Source organism: Pristiophorus japonicus, chromosome 19 (assembly GCF_044704955.1).
Source record: "Pristiophorus japonicus isolate sPriJap1 chromosome 19, sPriJap1.hap1, whole genome shotgun sequence".
NCBI lineage: Eukaryota > Metazoa > Chordata > Chondrichthyes > Pristiophoridae > Pristiophorus > Pristiophorus japonicus.
The window spans coordinates 75,250,047-75,267,131 of NC_091995.1; the positions used below are offsets into that span (position 1 = coordinate 75,250,047).

At 49.3% G+C, this 17,085-nt stretch overlaps 1 protein-coding gene across 1 annotated transcript in view; it reads left to right on the forward strand.

Annotated features, from left to right (window-relative positions):
- The window catches only part of LOC139230491 (ankyrin repeat and fibronectin type-III domain-containing protein 1-like), a 121,584-nt gene that overhangs the window by 70,634 nt on the left and 33,865 nt on the right, over positions 1-17,085 (forward strand). The window contains exons 7-11 of the mRNA XM_070862313.1: positions 192-282; positions 2,518-2,625; positions 7,502-7,601; positions 10,649-10,781; positions 13,853-13,972. Coding sequence (XP_070718414.1) covers positions 192-282; positions 2,518-2,625; positions 7,502-7,601; positions 10,649-10,781; positions 13,853-13,972 — 552 coding nt within the window. The remainder of the gene's footprint in view (positions 1-191; positions 283-2,517; positions 2,626-7,501; positions 7,602-10,648; positions 10,782-13,852; positions 13,973-17,085) is intronic.

Sequence of the window (17,085 nt, forward strand, 5' to 3'; positions counted from 1 at the left end):
ATCCCTCCCCCCAAGCGAGTAGTTCCCTCACTGAACAGCAATATGAAGCCGGAGTCTTGGCCAATTCACTTCCCCCTCCCGACCCCATGGGCACTGAGGCAGTGCCTGAACAGCAGCCCCAGCAGGAATCCGTACAACAGTCCTGACTGGAGCTCGAATAACTTTTACTCTGCCTTCCCTCTTGCTCTCAGGGAGCTCCGTATGATGTGCGTGTTTCAGCTTACAATGCGAGAGGTTGGGGGCCTCCGAAGGTATCGACTCCTCCCTCAGCTACTCCATCCAGTAAGTGGTGACCATTATTGTTGCTTAACCTCAGAAAGACTTGCATTTATATCGCGCCTTTCACGCCCACCGGAAGTCCTAAAGCGCTTTAGAACCAATGAAGTACTTTTGAATTGTAGTCACTGTTGTAATGTGGGAAACACAGCAGCCAAATTTGTGCACAGCAAGCTCCCACAAACAGCAATGTGATAATGACCGGATAATCTGTTTTAGTGATGTTGGTTGAGGGATAAATGTTTGCTAGGACCAGGGATAACTCCCCTGCTCTTCTTTGAAATAGTGCCATAGGATCTTTTACGTCCACCTGAGAGGACCAGACAGAGCCTCGGTTTAACATCTCAACCAAAAAATGGCACCTCCGACAGTGCAGCACTCCCTCAGCACTGCACTGCACTGGAGTGACAGCCTAGATTTATGTGCTCAAGTCCCTGGAGTGGGACTTGAACCCACAACCTTCTGACCCAGAAACGAGCATGCTACCCACTGAGGAGTGTGGAGGGGCGGGAGTGTGGGGAGGGAGCAGGAGTGTGGGGGGGGAGCAGGAGTGTGGGGGGGTGCGGGAGTGAAGGGGGCGGGAATGTGGGGGCAGGAGTGTGGGGGCGGGAGTGAGGGGGGCAGGAGTGAGGGGGACGGGAGTGAAGGGGAGTGGGAGTGAGTGGGGCCGGGAGTGAGGGGTCGGGAGTGAGGGGGCTGGAGTGAGGGGGCTGGACTGGGTGGGCGGGAGTGAGGGGCCGGGAGTGAGGGGGCTGGAGTGGGTGGGCGGGAGTGAGGGGGCGGGAGTGAGGGGGCGGGAGGGTGGGGGAGGCTAGGGGCAGGACACGAAGCGATACTGCCTGCTCTGCACCACTGCCCAATACTGCCCACTGCCTCCTCTTTGACATGGGATTATTTTTCTCCTTTTATCCCCCCTCCTCTCCTGAACATTTAAGCAAGGGAAAGGTTCCATAAATATCAGCTCCCTCTGGTATCTCACTCAGTGCCCATTGTCCATGTCGGAGCCTAGGCAGTGAGTTTGGTCATTTAACTGTGGAGCCAATCTTACCCAACATCCATGTAATTGTACTTTCCAGCTCAGGATAGAAGTGGGAATCCTGGCAAATAATTCCTCTCCCAAGCACCAGGGTCTTATACAACAACAACAACTTGTATTTATATATCTCAAGGACAATTAGGAATGGGTAATAAATGCTGGCCTTGCCAGCGAAGCCCACATCCCATGAACAAATTTTTTTTAAATAGCGTCTTTAATGTAGTCAAACGTCCCAACAGGAGTGTTATAAAACAAAAGTTGACATCGAGCCACATAAGGAGAAATTAGGACAGATACCAAAGGCTTGGTCAAAGGCTGACCTACATTGGCTCCCGGTTAAGCAATGCCTTGATTTTAAAATCCTCGTCCTTGTTTTCAAATCTCTCCCTGGCCTCGCCCCTCCCTATCTCTGCAATCTCCTTCAGCCCCACAACCCCACCCCTCGCCGAGATGTCTGTGCTCCTCTATTTCTGCCCTCTTGGGCATTCCCGATTTTAATCGCTCCACCATTGGTGGCCGTGCCTTCAGTTGCCTGGGCCCCAAGCTTTGGAACTCCCTCCCTAAACCTCTCCGCCTCGCTACCTCTCTTTCCTCCTTCAAGACGCTCCTTAAAACCTACCTCTTTGACCAAACTTTTGGTCACCAGCGCAAATTTCTACTTATGTGGCTCAGTGTCATATTTGTATCTCATAAAACTCCTGTGAAGCGCTTTGGGATGTTGCACTACGTTAAAGGCACTATATGTTGTTGTTGTTAATGTTCATTGTCAGTCTCGTGCAGTCCCCACAGGGAAATGGTCAATGGAGGCAGTTTGCTGAGGCGGAGACGTTTAACTCCACACCTACCCATCTTGTTCCTGACGTCGGAGTGCTGGAGGCTGACACTGGTGCCAAGAGAGACTTTGAGTTCTGTTAAGAAGCACAAAATAAATCTATTCATTTACAAAAGTATAAGGGAAAAAGGGCGCAATTTTCACTTTGAGCGACAGGCAGGATGAGTGACATCAGACCAGCCGTCAGTCATTGGAGATGAAAGTGGGGAGAGTTGTGTAAGGGACGGCTGATCCACCATCGCCGGTTTCACACTGTCGCTGAAAGTCAAGATTACCCCCAAAAGCACGTATTCTAAAAACGCAGGAGAATCTCTGTTACTTGGCAGCCCGGTGAAGGTTTAAATGGTGTGTCTGTCCTCTGTCCCTGGCGCAGGTTGGAAGGAGTGCGCTGACGTGAAGCTGAGGCGGAAGAACCAAGGCCCAGCGGTGCAGCAGCTTCTGGAGCAGGTTAAAGGTCCACGGCATCGGAGCTTCTTCCTGGGTCAGTGCATCATTCATAGTCATGGCTTCGCCCCCTTACATCCAATCAGGTGGGACAGATCAATGTAGGCAGCGAGACCCACATTGTCTCTTCACTTCAGTAGTAACGAAAGTAGTTGTTGCTTCAGGTTCGATGCCTTTATTTCTTCAGTCGGCACTTTACAACTATTTTTTGTGTAAAACTTTTAAATCAAGTGCCACTTTTGTTAAGGGCACATAGAAACATAGAAAGTAGGTGCAGGAGTAGGCCATTCGGCCCTTTGAGCCTGCAACCATTCAATATGATCATGGCTGATCATGCAACTTCAGTACCCCATTCCTGCTTTCTCTCCATACCCCTTGATCCCTTTAGCTGTAAGGGCCACATCTCACTCCCTTTTGAATATATCCAACGAACTGGACTCAACAACTTTCTGCGGTAGAGGTTCACAATTCTCTGAGTGAAGAAGATTCTCCTCATCTCGGTCCTAAATGGCTTACCCCTTATCCTTGGAGTGTGTCCCCTGGTTCTGGACTTCCCCAATATCGGGAACATTCTTCCTGCATCTAACCTGTCCAATCCCGACAGAATTTTATATGTTTCTATGAGATCCCCTCTCATTCTTCTAAATTCCAGTGAGTATAAGCCTAGTCGATCCAATCTTTCCTCATATGTCAGTCCTGCCATCCCAGGAATCAGCCTGGTGAACCTTCACTGCATTCCCTCAATAGCACAATCAACAGGTCTACAACCATTTTAGTTGAAACCATCAATCAAAAATCAAATGCCTCTTTTATTAAAGGGGGCAACAAAACCGACAAATAAACAAATAAAATTTTGACCGTCAACTTAATTCAAATTAAAATTTGGTTGCTGGGGGTGATGATGCACTCCAGACCCTCCGGTGCCCACCTCTCGCGGAAGGCCGCGAGCGTACTGGTGGAAGTCAGCATTTTACAAGCGAAGAGGATTAAGCAGAATACGAGTGCAGAAATGGAGACATGCAATAGAAACAGAAAATGCTGGAAATTTCAGCGGGTCAGGCAGCATCTGTGGAGAGAGAAACAGAGTTAACGTTTCAAGTTGGTGACCCTTCGTCAGGACAGGCAAAAGTTCGAAATGTAACAGATTCTTAAGGAAGTGCAAGAGGGCCCTGAAAGGGGGAGGGGAGGAAAGAACAAAAGGGAAGGTCTGTGATAGGGTGGAAGGCAGGAGAGATTAGAGAGACAACAGGGATGATGGGCCGGCTTGAGATGGTAATGGCACAAGTTAGGAAACATAAGATGAGTCTAGATAGGGTGTGAATGGCGGGATAATTACCAGCTGCTATGGGAGACAGAGAGAAAGAAAAAAGAAAAAGAAAAAGTGTGGGGAGGGTGGTTTGCAAAAAAGAAAGGGAGGAAAGGGAACAAAAGGTTGGCAGAGGTTATGGTCTGAAATTGTTGAACTCGAGGTTGGGTCCAGAAGGCTGTAAAGTGCCTAAACAAAAGATGAGGTGCTGTTCCTCGAGCTTTATTGTAGACATACATTTCACTATTCCCTCACTGCACGAACTTTTCTAAGCACAACATGTCTATTTTTATATGTTCCTTGTCCCCTGACTAAACTCGAATCTGCCTCTTTTCCCTTGATTGGATTCCTTCTGTCACCGAGCTTAACATGACACCTCCCCATCAGTAACCTTCCAGACTGAACCAAAGCCTTGGCTATCCCGCTCACAGCATCCTTTACCTCATCTGCCTTCGTCCTTTTATTGGTTTGCTTTCTGTGTGAAAAGCAGCTTTGGGGCAGATTTTTGGGTCTTCCGCGTTCCATTTTTTGCCCCGGAGCAGCGGCGGTGAGGTGTTCTGGGCGCACGGTCAGCCTCCAGCGCCCCGCGGCGATCCTCGGGTCCGGTTTAGCGGTGACGTGGAGCAGCACGGCCCGGAAGTGCATCGCCCGCTGTGCAACGCCCCTGGTCGCGACACCGGCGCGAGTTTTGACTCTTGCCCGACCCGTCCGCCCCGCAGCGCGCCCCGCAGTGACCGCCTGGGAAACCAGGGCGGACCAACGATACCGACAGCGGCGAGGTGAGTAATAGACTCCTGAGGTAAGTGCGATTGTTTTTTGTTTTAATTTTTTTTGCGATTTATGTTGTGGTGCCATGGGCAATGTATTGGGAATGTTTTTGTGGTAATTCCCACCCCCTCCCCCACCACCCCCTTGACCCTCCCCCAGGCGTCTCTCGGTGCGCTCTCGGCCCGACTCTTTAGCTCGGGAGTTTCTCATGCTAACGCCCAAGAGAGGTGTACAACGCCTCCCTTAGTGCTGCGCCCCCTGACTCAGGGCCCAGCTCCCCAATGTTACTGACTGAGGCGCAAACTGTTCCCGGGCGCTAACTTTCCTGCACCGCCGCCATTACCGCCCCAAAATCATCAAAGCTGAAATTCCAGCCCCACGTCATTCAAACTTTTACAGTCAAAAGGCTTCTTCCGGCAGGCTACCAGGGTACAGGCACATTGCTTTATATCAACCAATTAACCAGCCCGGGGTGTACGGTGAGATTGGTACATAGTAAAATATTCAGACAACAGCAGGCCAATGGCTATGTACAGTTGGGCTTCATTGGACAATTAGTTCATGCTTCTTTGGTAAGTGGGCTGTCCCGGGTGGCATTGACGAGGAAGATCCGAGGATTGCCCTCCAGCCCGAGCTCAATTAGTTGCTCTCAGTCAGCCCAACAATGGGGATGCTGCCCCCTGCTGGTCCCCTGCCACAGACTTGGTGTGAGGTGAGGGCACAGTCGAGTTGGTGAGTGCTGATTGGCCTGTCGACACCCGAGCCTGTCGATGAAGGGATGCTATTCGGGACAGCCAATCAGCACTCAGCAGGCTGTCCGCTATCCGAGACTCAGGGGTCGAGATTTCCCGTGCGCCCCAAATGGGGGCGGTAACTGGGTCGGGCTGGGACTTGCTGCGCCCGGCGGTGGAGGGCCCACTCCCTCGCACCCCCCACGCCGCAAAATTGCAGTTACCGCCCCTCAGGGTTCCGCGGCAAGAATGGGGCGCAATCGGCAGCGCTATGCAGATGCTGCTGTGGCTCAACGCCCACCCACCCCCCTTCGCTTAAAGGGGAGGGCCGCTGCGCACTTTGCCGGGCCCCTGAGGGCCTCCACTGGACCACCAGGGTGGCGTGGTGCCGAGACCGTAGCCTGGCAGCCAAAACGCAGCGCCGGGCTGCACGATGGCGGCCCAGATCACGTAAGGGAGGCAGAAGTCGGGCCAACAGGTAAGATGGTGGCCCGGGGCATTCCCGACCTCCCCTTTAACTTCCGCGGGGCGCAGAGTAATATCTGCCGGGGGTAGGGGGGCACAGGCTAATATCCGGCGGTGGGGAGTGGGGGCGCAGGGTAATATCTGCCGGGGGTAGGGGGGCACAGGGTAATATCCGCGGTGGGGGGGGTCAGAAAGGGGGCGCCGCGCATGGCGGTGATGTCATCGGCGGTTGCGCAGCAGTCTGGGGGCACTACCGGCGGGACACACCGCTACTGTGTCTGCCTCCGCTAGCTCCCGCCGCTAACCACCCCCCCCCCCACCTCCACGCACCCCCCACAACCCTCCGGGCGAAAACTATTTTGCGCCCCGTTAGCACCCCCAGAGGCACTCACGGGTGTTGCAAAAAGGAGCAATTTTGACCCCGAGGCCATTCAGAAGAGGACATTAACAGAGGGCTCTTCACTTGGAAGGATAATACCGAAACTGAGAGGGTTTAACTATCAGGGAAGATTGAACAGGCTGGGTTCTTTTCTCCAGGTAAGAGAAGGCTGAGGGGTAACCGGATAGAGGTCTTTAAAATTATGAAAGGGTTTGATAGGGTAGATGTAGTGAAAATGTTTCCATTTGTGGGGGAGACCAAAACTAGGGATCATAAATATAAAACAAACACTAATAAATCCTATAAGGAATTCAGGAGAACCTTCTTTACCCAGAGAGTGGTGAGAATGTGGAACTCGCTCCCACAGGGAGGCAAATAGCAGAGATGCATTTAAGGGGAATCCAGGTAAACACATGAGGGAGAAAGGAATAGAAGGTTATGGTGATAGGGTTGGATGAAGTAGTATGGGAGGAGGCTGGTAAGAAGCATAAACACTAGTATTTGTCTGTCAGCTGTGGCTCAGTGGGTAGCACACTTGCCTCTGAGTCAGAAGGTTGTGGGTTCAAATCCCCCTTCAGAGACTTGAGCACATAAATCTAGTCTGACACTTTAGTGTCGTGCTGAGTGAGTGTTGCACTGTCGGAGGTGCTGTCTTTCAGATGAGATGTGAAACTGAAGTCCCATTTGCTCTGTTAGGTGGATGTAAAAGATCCCATGGCACTATTTCGAAGAAGAGCAGGAGTGTTATCCCTCAATCAACATCACTAAGACAGCTTATCTGGCCATTATCACATTACTGTTTGTGGGATCTTGCTGTGTGCAAATTGGCTGCTACATTCCAGCAGTGACTGCATTTCAAAAAGTGCTTCTTGGCTATAAAGTGCTTCGGGGCGTCTGGTGGTCGTGAAAGGTGCTATAAAAATGCAAGTCTTTCTTTCTTTGGTGGGTGGGGGGAGGTAGAACAAAATAGACTCTTTAACAGGAAAAATTGTACCCTGTGGTGTTCACCGTCACAGGCAGCATTTTCCTCCCACGGCACAGCGCCCATTATTCACTACCTGAGTGGGATTAGACTAGGCAGCTGATTGTTTGTGTGCTGTAACGTTCTATGATGCCCTGATCTCAGTCCGCAGTGATCCCAATATCCTTAATCCTATTCCCAACCAGATATTCTTCCTCTGGAAGGTGTCTAACTGGCATGGGTCAGGTTGTACGGGTGCTTGGCGATAAAGCCCAGGCTGACCTCTCACATGGTCTTTTTCAGGAACGGCCAAGGTGCACATATCCAGTAAGAAGCTCTCAGTCTCTCGCAGCCTCAAATACCTCTTCCAAAACACAAGCAAGTTTGTCAAGACCCTGCAGAGGTGAGTGTGGTCGCTGGCCCCATCCGAACTCGGCTGATACACTGTTCTAAGATAGGAATTAGAAGCAGGAGTAGGCCATTCATTCCCCTCAAGCCTGCTCCGCCATTCCATAAGATCATGGCTGATTTTCTACCTCAACTCCACCTTCCTGCATTGTCCCCAAACATGCAGGTGCAGCAAGCAGTTAGGAAGGCAAATGGTACGTTGGCCTTCATTGCAAGAGGATTTGAGTACAGGAGCAAGGATATCTTACTACAGTTAGACAGGGCCTTGGTGAGACGGCACCTGGAGTATTGTGTGCAGTTTTGGTCTCCTTACCTAAGAAAGGATATACTTGCCATAGAGGGAGTGCAGCGAAGGTTCACCAGACTGATTCCTGGGATGGCAGGACTGTCGTATGATGAGAGATTGGGTCGACTAGGCCTGTATTCACTAGAGTTTAGAAGAATGAGAGGGGATCTCATTGAAACATAAAATTCTGACTGGGTTGGATAGACTGGATGCAGGGAGGATGTTTCCCCGGGCTGGAAAGTCTAGAACAAGGGGTCACAGTCTCGGGATATGGGGTAGGAAATTTAGGACTGAGATGAGGAGAAATGTTTTCACTCAGAGGGTGGTGAACCTGTGGAATTCTCTACCACAGAGGGCTGTGGAGGCCAAGTCACTGAATATATTTAAGAGAGAGATAAATAGATTTCTAGAACTAAAGGCATCAAGGGGTATGGGGAAAAAGCAGGAATATGGTGTTGAGATAGAGGATCAGCCGTGATCATATTGAATGGCGGTGCAGACTCGAAGGGCCGAATGACCTACTACTGCTCCTATTTTCTTTGTTTCTATGTTTCCTTGATTCCTTTAATATTCAAACATATATCAATCTCGGTCTTAAATATACTCAAAGACTGAGCATCCACAGCCCTCTGGGGTAGAGAATTCCAAAGACTCACCACCCTCCGAGTGAAGAAATTTCTCCTCATCTCCGTCCTAAATGGCCGACCCCTGATTCTGAGACTGTGCCCCCTGGTTCTAGACTCCCCAGTCCGGGGGAAACATCCTCCCTGCATCTACCCTGTCAAGCCCTGTAAGAATTTTGTATGTTTCAATGAGATTGTCTCTCATTTTTCTAAACTCTAGAGAATGTAGGCCTAGTCTACTCAATCTCTCCTCATAGGACAATTCCCCCCATCCTCAAGGACTTCTATTAGGGGAGTGATCGGGGGTCAGGATATGCGGTGGGGGCTTGGATGAATGGGGTGAGAAGCCAGGGGAGGTGTGGGGCAGGTTGGAGCTTGAGGTGGACAAGCGAAGTGAGACAGGGCTTTTAGTTGGCAATTATAGTCAATTCTTAAAATAAAGTAACAAATAAGCAAAAAAACCAAGAGCTATTGTTTCTCAAGTTATCACTAATTCCATTCTGTGGGTTTTGCTCTCGGTGAGAACTGGGTCGGAACTGTCCTGAGCTCATTTCACAGGGAGAGAAGGGATTTTCATCCTGTCGCTGTGGGGTGGATTGAGAGCCAGGTCCCAGAGCTAAAGAGGGCAACTTGTACCTAAGCTGACAGGATCGGGGGCAACTCTGCTTTTACAGTTCTCGATGGGGAGGGGGTGGGAGTATTGGGCAGGGTGTTAAACCAGCGTCCCACCCAATCCCGTGGATTTCCTGCCAGAGACTGAAGTTAACATGACCCCTCAGTGCTCAGTCATTGAGTATATTCAAGGCTGAGATCGATAGATCCTTGGACTCTCGGGGAATCGTGGAATACGGGGATCGGACCGGAAAGTGGAGTTGAGGTAGAAGATCAGCCATGATCTCATTGACTGGCGGAGCAGGCTTAATGGGCCAAATGGCCTACTCCTGCTCCTAATGTTCTAAAGACACCCTGTCCCTGTGCCACCTTCTATGTAAAACACTTCACTACTACCTCAGCTTTACAGTACCTTTGATTTATCATTTTCCGATGGAATACAGGTTGGATTTTCAACTTGTTACCTGTTGCAGAATCCGCCCGATTTTTATTTTCAGTGAAAGCGGCAGGAATGCAAATCGGGCAGTTTCTATCCCAGACTTCCAATCCACTGCGGGGGGTGGGTTGAAAATCTACCCCAGGGATTGAAGCTGGAGCCTTCCTAGGCTGTGAGCCTCAGCTGCTCACTGCATCATCTCACTGGGGATGACAGTGGATAGGTTGGCCCCGCTGCTGTGAATTGGGCGCAGGGGACGCTTGCTGTACAGAAACGGGTAGGCCCGAGGTACACCCCATATTGGCCCTCTGTTAAATCAGACCGGCCATCTGCAGACACCTGCTGTGGGTCCCCAGGCAACTCACCCGCGAGGAGGATATCAATTTCAAGTGTACGGTGGCCCTCAGGTGGGCCCTGAAGAGATGGGGGGGGTGGGGGGAATCAAGAGGCAGAGGGCGATCAGGAGGGTGGGGGAAGAATGGGAGGGAGGGGCGATCAAGAGGGAAGGGGGAGATAGGGTGAGGGGGGGGAGATCAGGAGGGGGAGGGAGATAGAGGGGGGAAATAGGGAGGGCAGGGAGATCGGGAGGGAGGGGGAGATCGGGAGGGATGGGCGATCAGGAGGAAGGGGCGGAGGGCGATCGGAAGGGAATCAAGGGGGGCCGACAATGCCCTTCAGGACTGCTACGAAGCCTCCCGTTCTCCTACTCCCGGCTCCACATGCAGGTAGATATTACCATTTTTCTGGCGTCTCAGACAGTCCCTTTGAGGCTGTTCAGCACAGCAGGATTTCGGTAAGGGGGCCTGCAATAGGCCTAGGTGGCGGGCCTGACACCTGCTTCAATCGCGAGTTGGCAATGCACGCACACACACTTCCCGCCATATTGGACGTTTAGGTCCCTGTTTTACGCTTGTAATGCAGGCATGGCAGCAATGAATTTCTAGGGCACTGAGTCAACGGTGGGTCAACGTTATTGTTTTTGAAATAACCTGCCTGAATTTACTGCACGCGGCTCGCTGGCTCTGGCTGTGTATCGCCTGCTGACAGAGACACGGTTTGTAACTCCTTTTCTTCATTTGTTTTAGGGGTGTCTACTTAGCTGCCATTTTCTTCCACAAGGAGAACATTCTGGTTACGAACGAGGATCAGCTCCCGCTTGTTGAGATTGACAGCTCCTGCTCTGGCTCCGACATGCAGGAATTCCTCTGGTTCTCTAAGGTACGAAGCAGACAGGATTAGCCCCCTGTGTCCGTGCACGTGGACTTTCATCAATACCCCTCGCAGGGGTGGGTCCTAGACTGCAGGCTGGAGTGAACTTTTATAAATCACTGGTAGGGCCTCAGCTGGAGTATTAATATATTATGTGTGTCAGCCGTGGCTCAGTGGGCAGCACTCTCTCGCCTCTGAGTCAGAAGGTTGTGGGTTCAAGTTCCATTCCAGAGATTTGAGCACACAAATTCAGGCTGACACTCCAGTGCAATGCTGGACTGTCGGAGGTGCCGTCTTTCAGAGGAGATGCTAAACCGAGGCCCCGTCTGCTCTCTCATGTCCCAGCCAATATTTATCCCTCAACCAGCGTCACTAAAACAGATTATCTGGTCATTATCACATTGCTGTTAATGGGAGTTTGCTGTGAGCAAATTGGCTTTTCATTTCCAACATTACAACAGTAACTACACTTCAAAAAGTACTTCAGTGGCTGTAAAGCTCTTTGGGACGTCCTGTGGTCATGCTATATAAATGCAGTGTTCTGTTTTTTTTCTTTTTCTCTACATTCTAATTTCAACTATAAACCAATCTATCAACTTGAAATAAGTAATTAAATAAGTAACCAAACAGTCAGACTTAAAATTAATTATTAATTCATTTGAAATCAATCTAAGTCCACCTACTAATTATAATCTGGACCTCAAGTGAATCTATTACTTCCAGAAATAAATTACTGATAACAATAAATAAATAAATAAAGATTAGAAATGGCAGCACACGCAGTGTGTCGGGACTGCAGAATGTGGGAAGTTGTGGACAGCAAGACTGCCCCGTATGACCATATCTGTAGGAAATGTCTCTGTCGTGAGTCACTCTGGTTCAGAGTTGTTTAGCTGGAGTGCGAGTTAGTGACATTCCGACATGTACAAGAGGGGTAGGAATTTCTGGACAGTCACACCTCAGAAGAAGGTGCAGAAAGGGAAGTGTGTGACTGTTAGTCAGCAGAGGAGTGGGAACCTAAGGGAGACAGAGAAGAAGGTTCCACAGAACATTGGTCTCAATCCTTGCAATGTACTTACTACCTGTGAGGGTGAGAATGAAGGTTGCAGAAAGGATGGCCAGAATGGCAACCATGGCACTGTGAAGGAGTGCAAGGCAGGAGGAAGAGCAGAATAGAAAGGTTGTAGTCAGGGGATTCAATAATTAGGGGGATAGATAACATCCACTGCAGTTGTAACTGAGAGTCCTGGAGGGTGTGTTGCCTACCTGGTGCCAGGGTACAGGATATCTCGGAGCAACTGGAGAGGAAATTGGAAAGGGAGGGTGAAGATCCAGTTGTCATGGTCCATGTCGGGACCAACAACATTTGCTTCATGGGTTCTTAGCTTAAGAATTCATAGCAACACATTGCTATTAAGAACTAGTTGGTTTATTAACAAAGGTTTAACAATCACACTGCACAGTACCAGTTCATCCACTAGGCTCAGAACTGCAAACCTCATCATGGATGACCTAGACTCAACTGACTAGGATTTTATTGAGTCTTGTGAACATCACATGACTGGCTAAGCCACTCACAATGCAACAGGTCTACAAACACAGCCGCAGGGAGGTTTTCTTCCCTTCCAATGGGCAGAAGAGGCCTCCCCAGGATACCAACGCAGCCTGGTTGCACATTGCACAGGAGGGCACAAGCAGGGATGTCATCAGGAGGACCTGGCTGCAGTGGCACAAATCTTTCAATGATCTCAGTAGATCATGAAATGTTACTGCAGAGCCTTACTCAGCGTCATCCTGCTGTGCCTCTCATCACACCCCCATCACTCTGCCTTCCCTACCCAATCCTCCACATCCTTACTTACACCAACTTACCTTGCACCTCCACCCATCCATCTTTCTCTATCTACATTATCAGTTCCCCATCTCACTAGCTGCCCCTCACACTCACCCTCCTCCTAATGCAATCATACCAACTAACAGCACACAAGAGTAGGCATTGGGTGTTTTCGCCAATGTTCATGTAAAGTTTCTGTTAATGTGTTGTCAAACATTAAAAGCTTTATTTTGAACACTTTACTTTCTTGGACAGATTTGTCCGCACCTTTGGAAATAGCTTGGTGAATTGCAGTGAATGCTGAGACATATGGGTAACCCCCCTGCAATGGTGATGAGTGTGAAAGGAATGGCTTGGGCATAGTAGGGATGCTTTATGGTACTGGTGTGGGGTGGTGCCAACCTGGCACATCATGTGGCAACCAGGGTGTACAGCATCAAGGGAAGTAAATCTGGTGATGGTGAAGCCAATCCTGGCGTCCCAGGCAGCAATGTGGCCGTGTGCTGCTGCCCTGTGTTCTGTGCAGCAGCAGGTGATTGCGGAGAAGGTCGATGTGGTTGTTGGTGCTGTTGGTGTGACTGGTGCTGCTGGTTTTGGGGCTGTTCGCGGTGGGATTCTGAGAACCAAGGTGAGATAGTTTCAAGGGCACCGATGCTGAAGGAATAGATGGCAGGTGAACTTGAGATGACAGAAGCGATCTGCCAATGGTGAGAGAGATTGTTCCAATGAGGTGACACTGGATAGAGAGATGACTCCAAACACTTACAACCTGCATAAAGCTTAATGTGCCTTCCAAATGCAGCAAACAACCGCTTCTGATCGTAGAAAGTGAACAGCTGTGAGATGGGAGCTTGTATAGCACATTTGCAGCTGTCAGGTAAAGAAATTAATTCTTGCTGACACAACTCCCGGCGTCCTTACCTGACCTGATGCCGAGCAGCGGGAACCTCGTGGAAAACCTGGAAAAACGGTAAGTTGAGCTGAAAATTGTCTTTAATAGCCTCTTAACAAGGTCTGAATCGCCTAAATTGACTCTCCTGCCGCTTCATGTCGGGTCTGTTCAGCGTCGACACATCCGACACCTGGAGAAGCAGCGTGGAGGCGGTCCCGACCTCCTGTCAATCATTTCAAATTTCACGGCTGACCCGCCTCCGATCCTGTCCTTAGACCACCGGCAAAATTCCGGCCATTGTCTTCGCTCTTGCCGATATATAATTGGAGCATTTGTGTTGTGGCCTCTCCCCAGCTCTCCTGCATGTGGAAGGACATCCAGTGGCTGCGGCAGGGAATGAATTCCGCACTCTCCTCCTCCTCCTCAGTGTTACAGACCAGGCAGAAGATGTTGTTAGCGGTGTCCCAGCTCCAGGTATGAGACATCAGCATCAGGATTTAATCAAAGACATACACTTTGGTCTTTCATTTTTCTGACCCTTATATTTATACATCTTAAATTCAAATACATCTTTCACATTAATTGTCCACGGACTCTCAGAATTCACAATTTGAGATAAAACTAATGAACGTTTAGATATGTATGGGTGCAGCAAGAGCAAATTTGTTACAGTCATAAGAAATAGGAGCAGGAGTCAGCCATACGGCCCCTCGAGCCTGCTCCGCCATTCAATAAGATCCTGGCTGATCTGATCATGGACTCAACTCTACTTCCCTGCCCGCTCCCCATTACCCTTTATTCCCTTATCGCTCAAAAGTCTGTCTATCTCCGCCTTAAATATATTCAGTGACCCAGCCGCCACAGCTCTCTGGGACAGAGAATTCCACAGATTTACAACCCTCAGAGAAAAAATTCCTGCTCATCTCAGTTTTAAATGGGCAGCTCCTTATTCTGAGACTAGGTCCCCTAGTTTTAGTTTCCCCTATGAGTGCCAGGTTTGTAGAGCTGTTCCATTGTGAGTTCACAAGACTCTTGGGTTCAGGAGATCCACGATGAGGCATGCAGTTGTGAGCATAGTGGATGAACTGGTAATATGTAGTGTGTGTTAAACCTTTGCTAATAAACCGACTAGTTCTTAATGGCAATGTGTTGCTATGAATTCTTAAGCAAAGAACCGATTAAGCAAATACTTTGCAGCCGCAGTTAGTGTTAAAGTACTTTGTGAAGTATTGTGCCCTGTTATAGAAAGGGCTTTAAAACCAGAGGGGGTTTAGTGTCGATTTGGCAGCAGCGCAGGGGTGGGAAACTACAGGTAAGAGGAGAGATTTTGAGATTCTGGGACAATTTCCACCGGAACAGAGAAGGGCAGGAGGAGATTTAATAAAGGATTTTGTTAAATTATGAAGAGTTTTGATAAGTGTGTCGAAGCGAAAGAACGATTTCCGCTGTTTGGGGAGTCGGTGAGGAGGGCGCGTTGATTTAGTACGATCGCAGAGAGTAAGGAGAGAGGTTCAGAGACATTTGTATACACAGCGGGTGGTAAGAGCCTGGAATGCTTTGCCATGGAGAGCGGAGGAGGCAGAGACCACTGCATCTTTTAAGGGAAAATTGAATAAATATTGAAATACAGGAACAGACTGGACTACAAGGAGAGAGCAGGGCAGTTACTCTAACAAAGAGCTAGCACCAACACCTATGATTCTGTTTTGAATTGGATATACAATTTATTTGAACCATCGATATCTGCACATTACAGAATTCCAACTGTTGCTGTGACTGAACGTGGTCAAATTGCTGGTGTATACCGCCACCAGGTGTCCCCCAATGGTAATTACCAATCCGTGGTGATGTTTATCTTTCTCACAGGCAAAATCCTAATTACATCAGATATACGGCACAGAAACAGGCCATTCGGCCCAACCAGTCCATGCCGGCTTTTATGCTCCACTCGAGCCTCCTCCCGTCTTTCCTTATCTAAATCTATCACCATAATCCCCTATTCCCTTCTCCTATGCTTGTCTAGCCTTCCCTTAAATGCATCGATACTGTTCGCTTCAACCACTCCCTGTGGTAGCGAGTTCCACATTCTCACCACTCTCTGGGTAAAGAAGTTTCTCCTGAATTCCCCATTGGATTTCTTGGTGACTATCTTATGTTGATGGCCTCTAGTTATGCTCTTCCCCGCAAGTGAGTTCTTTGGTGGCTGAACAGTCCAATACGAGAGCCACAGACTCTGTCACAGGTGGGACAGACTTTCGCCGAGGGAAGGGGTGGGTGGGACTGGTTTGCCGCATGCTCCTTCCGCTGCCTACGCCTGACCTCTTCACGCTCGTGGTGTTGAGATTCGAAGAGCTCAGCGCCCTCCCGGATGCACTTTCTTCACCTAGGGCGGTCTTCAGACAGGGTCTCCCAGGTGTCAGTGGTGATGTTGCACTTTACCAGGGAGGCTTTGAGGGAGTCCTTGTAACGTTTCCACTGCTCACCTTTAGCTCGTTTGCCGTGAAGGAGCTCTGCATAAAGCATTTGCTTAGGGAGTCTCGAGTTAGTTGAAGTCCTTACTACTAGGGGGATCAAGGGGTATGGCGAGAAAGCAGGAATGGGGTACTGAAGTTGCATGTTCAGCCATGAACTCATTGAATGGCGGTGCAGGCTAGAAGGGCCGAATGGCCTACTCCTGCACCTATTTTCTATCTTTCTATGTTTCTATGTCTGGGATGCAAACTGTGTGGCCTGCCCAGCGAAGCTGATCGAGTGTGGGCAGTGCTTCAGTGCTGGGGATGTATCTGTAACTATACTATTAAAACCTTTCATAATTTTAAAGATCTCCATTAGGTCACCACTCATCCTTCTCTTTTCAAGAGAAAAGAGACCCAGCCTGTTCATCCTTTCCTGAGGTATACCCTCTCACTTCTGGTATCATCCTTGTAAATCCTCTCTGCTGTGTGATCTAAATAAAGTTCTATACAACTTGGCACTAATCCCAGTTACATAGCCCTTAATTCAATTTCCCTCAGCCACATATCTAACCTATTCTAAATATTGACATGGTCGCTGGTCCGGTCACTAACTTTTATTGTACATTCCTCAACCTCACAACGTTCCATGTTAAAACATTTCTCCCACTCTCTTTAGTGCCAGATGTGGCTCAGTGGTTAGCACACTTGCCTCTGAGTCAGAAGGTTGTGGGTTTAAATCCCACTCCAGGGAACTGAGCATATAATCTAGGTTGACACTCCCAGGGGAGTGCTGTATTGTTGGAGGTGCTGTCTTTTGGATGAGACGTTAAACTAAGGCCCCATCTGCTCTCTCAAGTGGAGGTAAAAGATCCCGTGGCACTATTTCAAAGAAGAGCAGGGGAGTTATCCCGAGAGTGCTGGGGCCAATATTTATCCCTCAATCAGCATAACAAAAAAAAAGTTATCTGGTCATTATCACATTGCTGTTTGTGGGAGCTTGCTGTGCACAAATTGGCTGCTGCGTTTCCCACATTACAACAGTGATTACACTTTAAAAAGTACTTCTTTGGCTGTAAAGTGCTTTAGGACGTCCGGTGGTTGTGAAAGGCGCTATAGAAATGCAAATCTTTC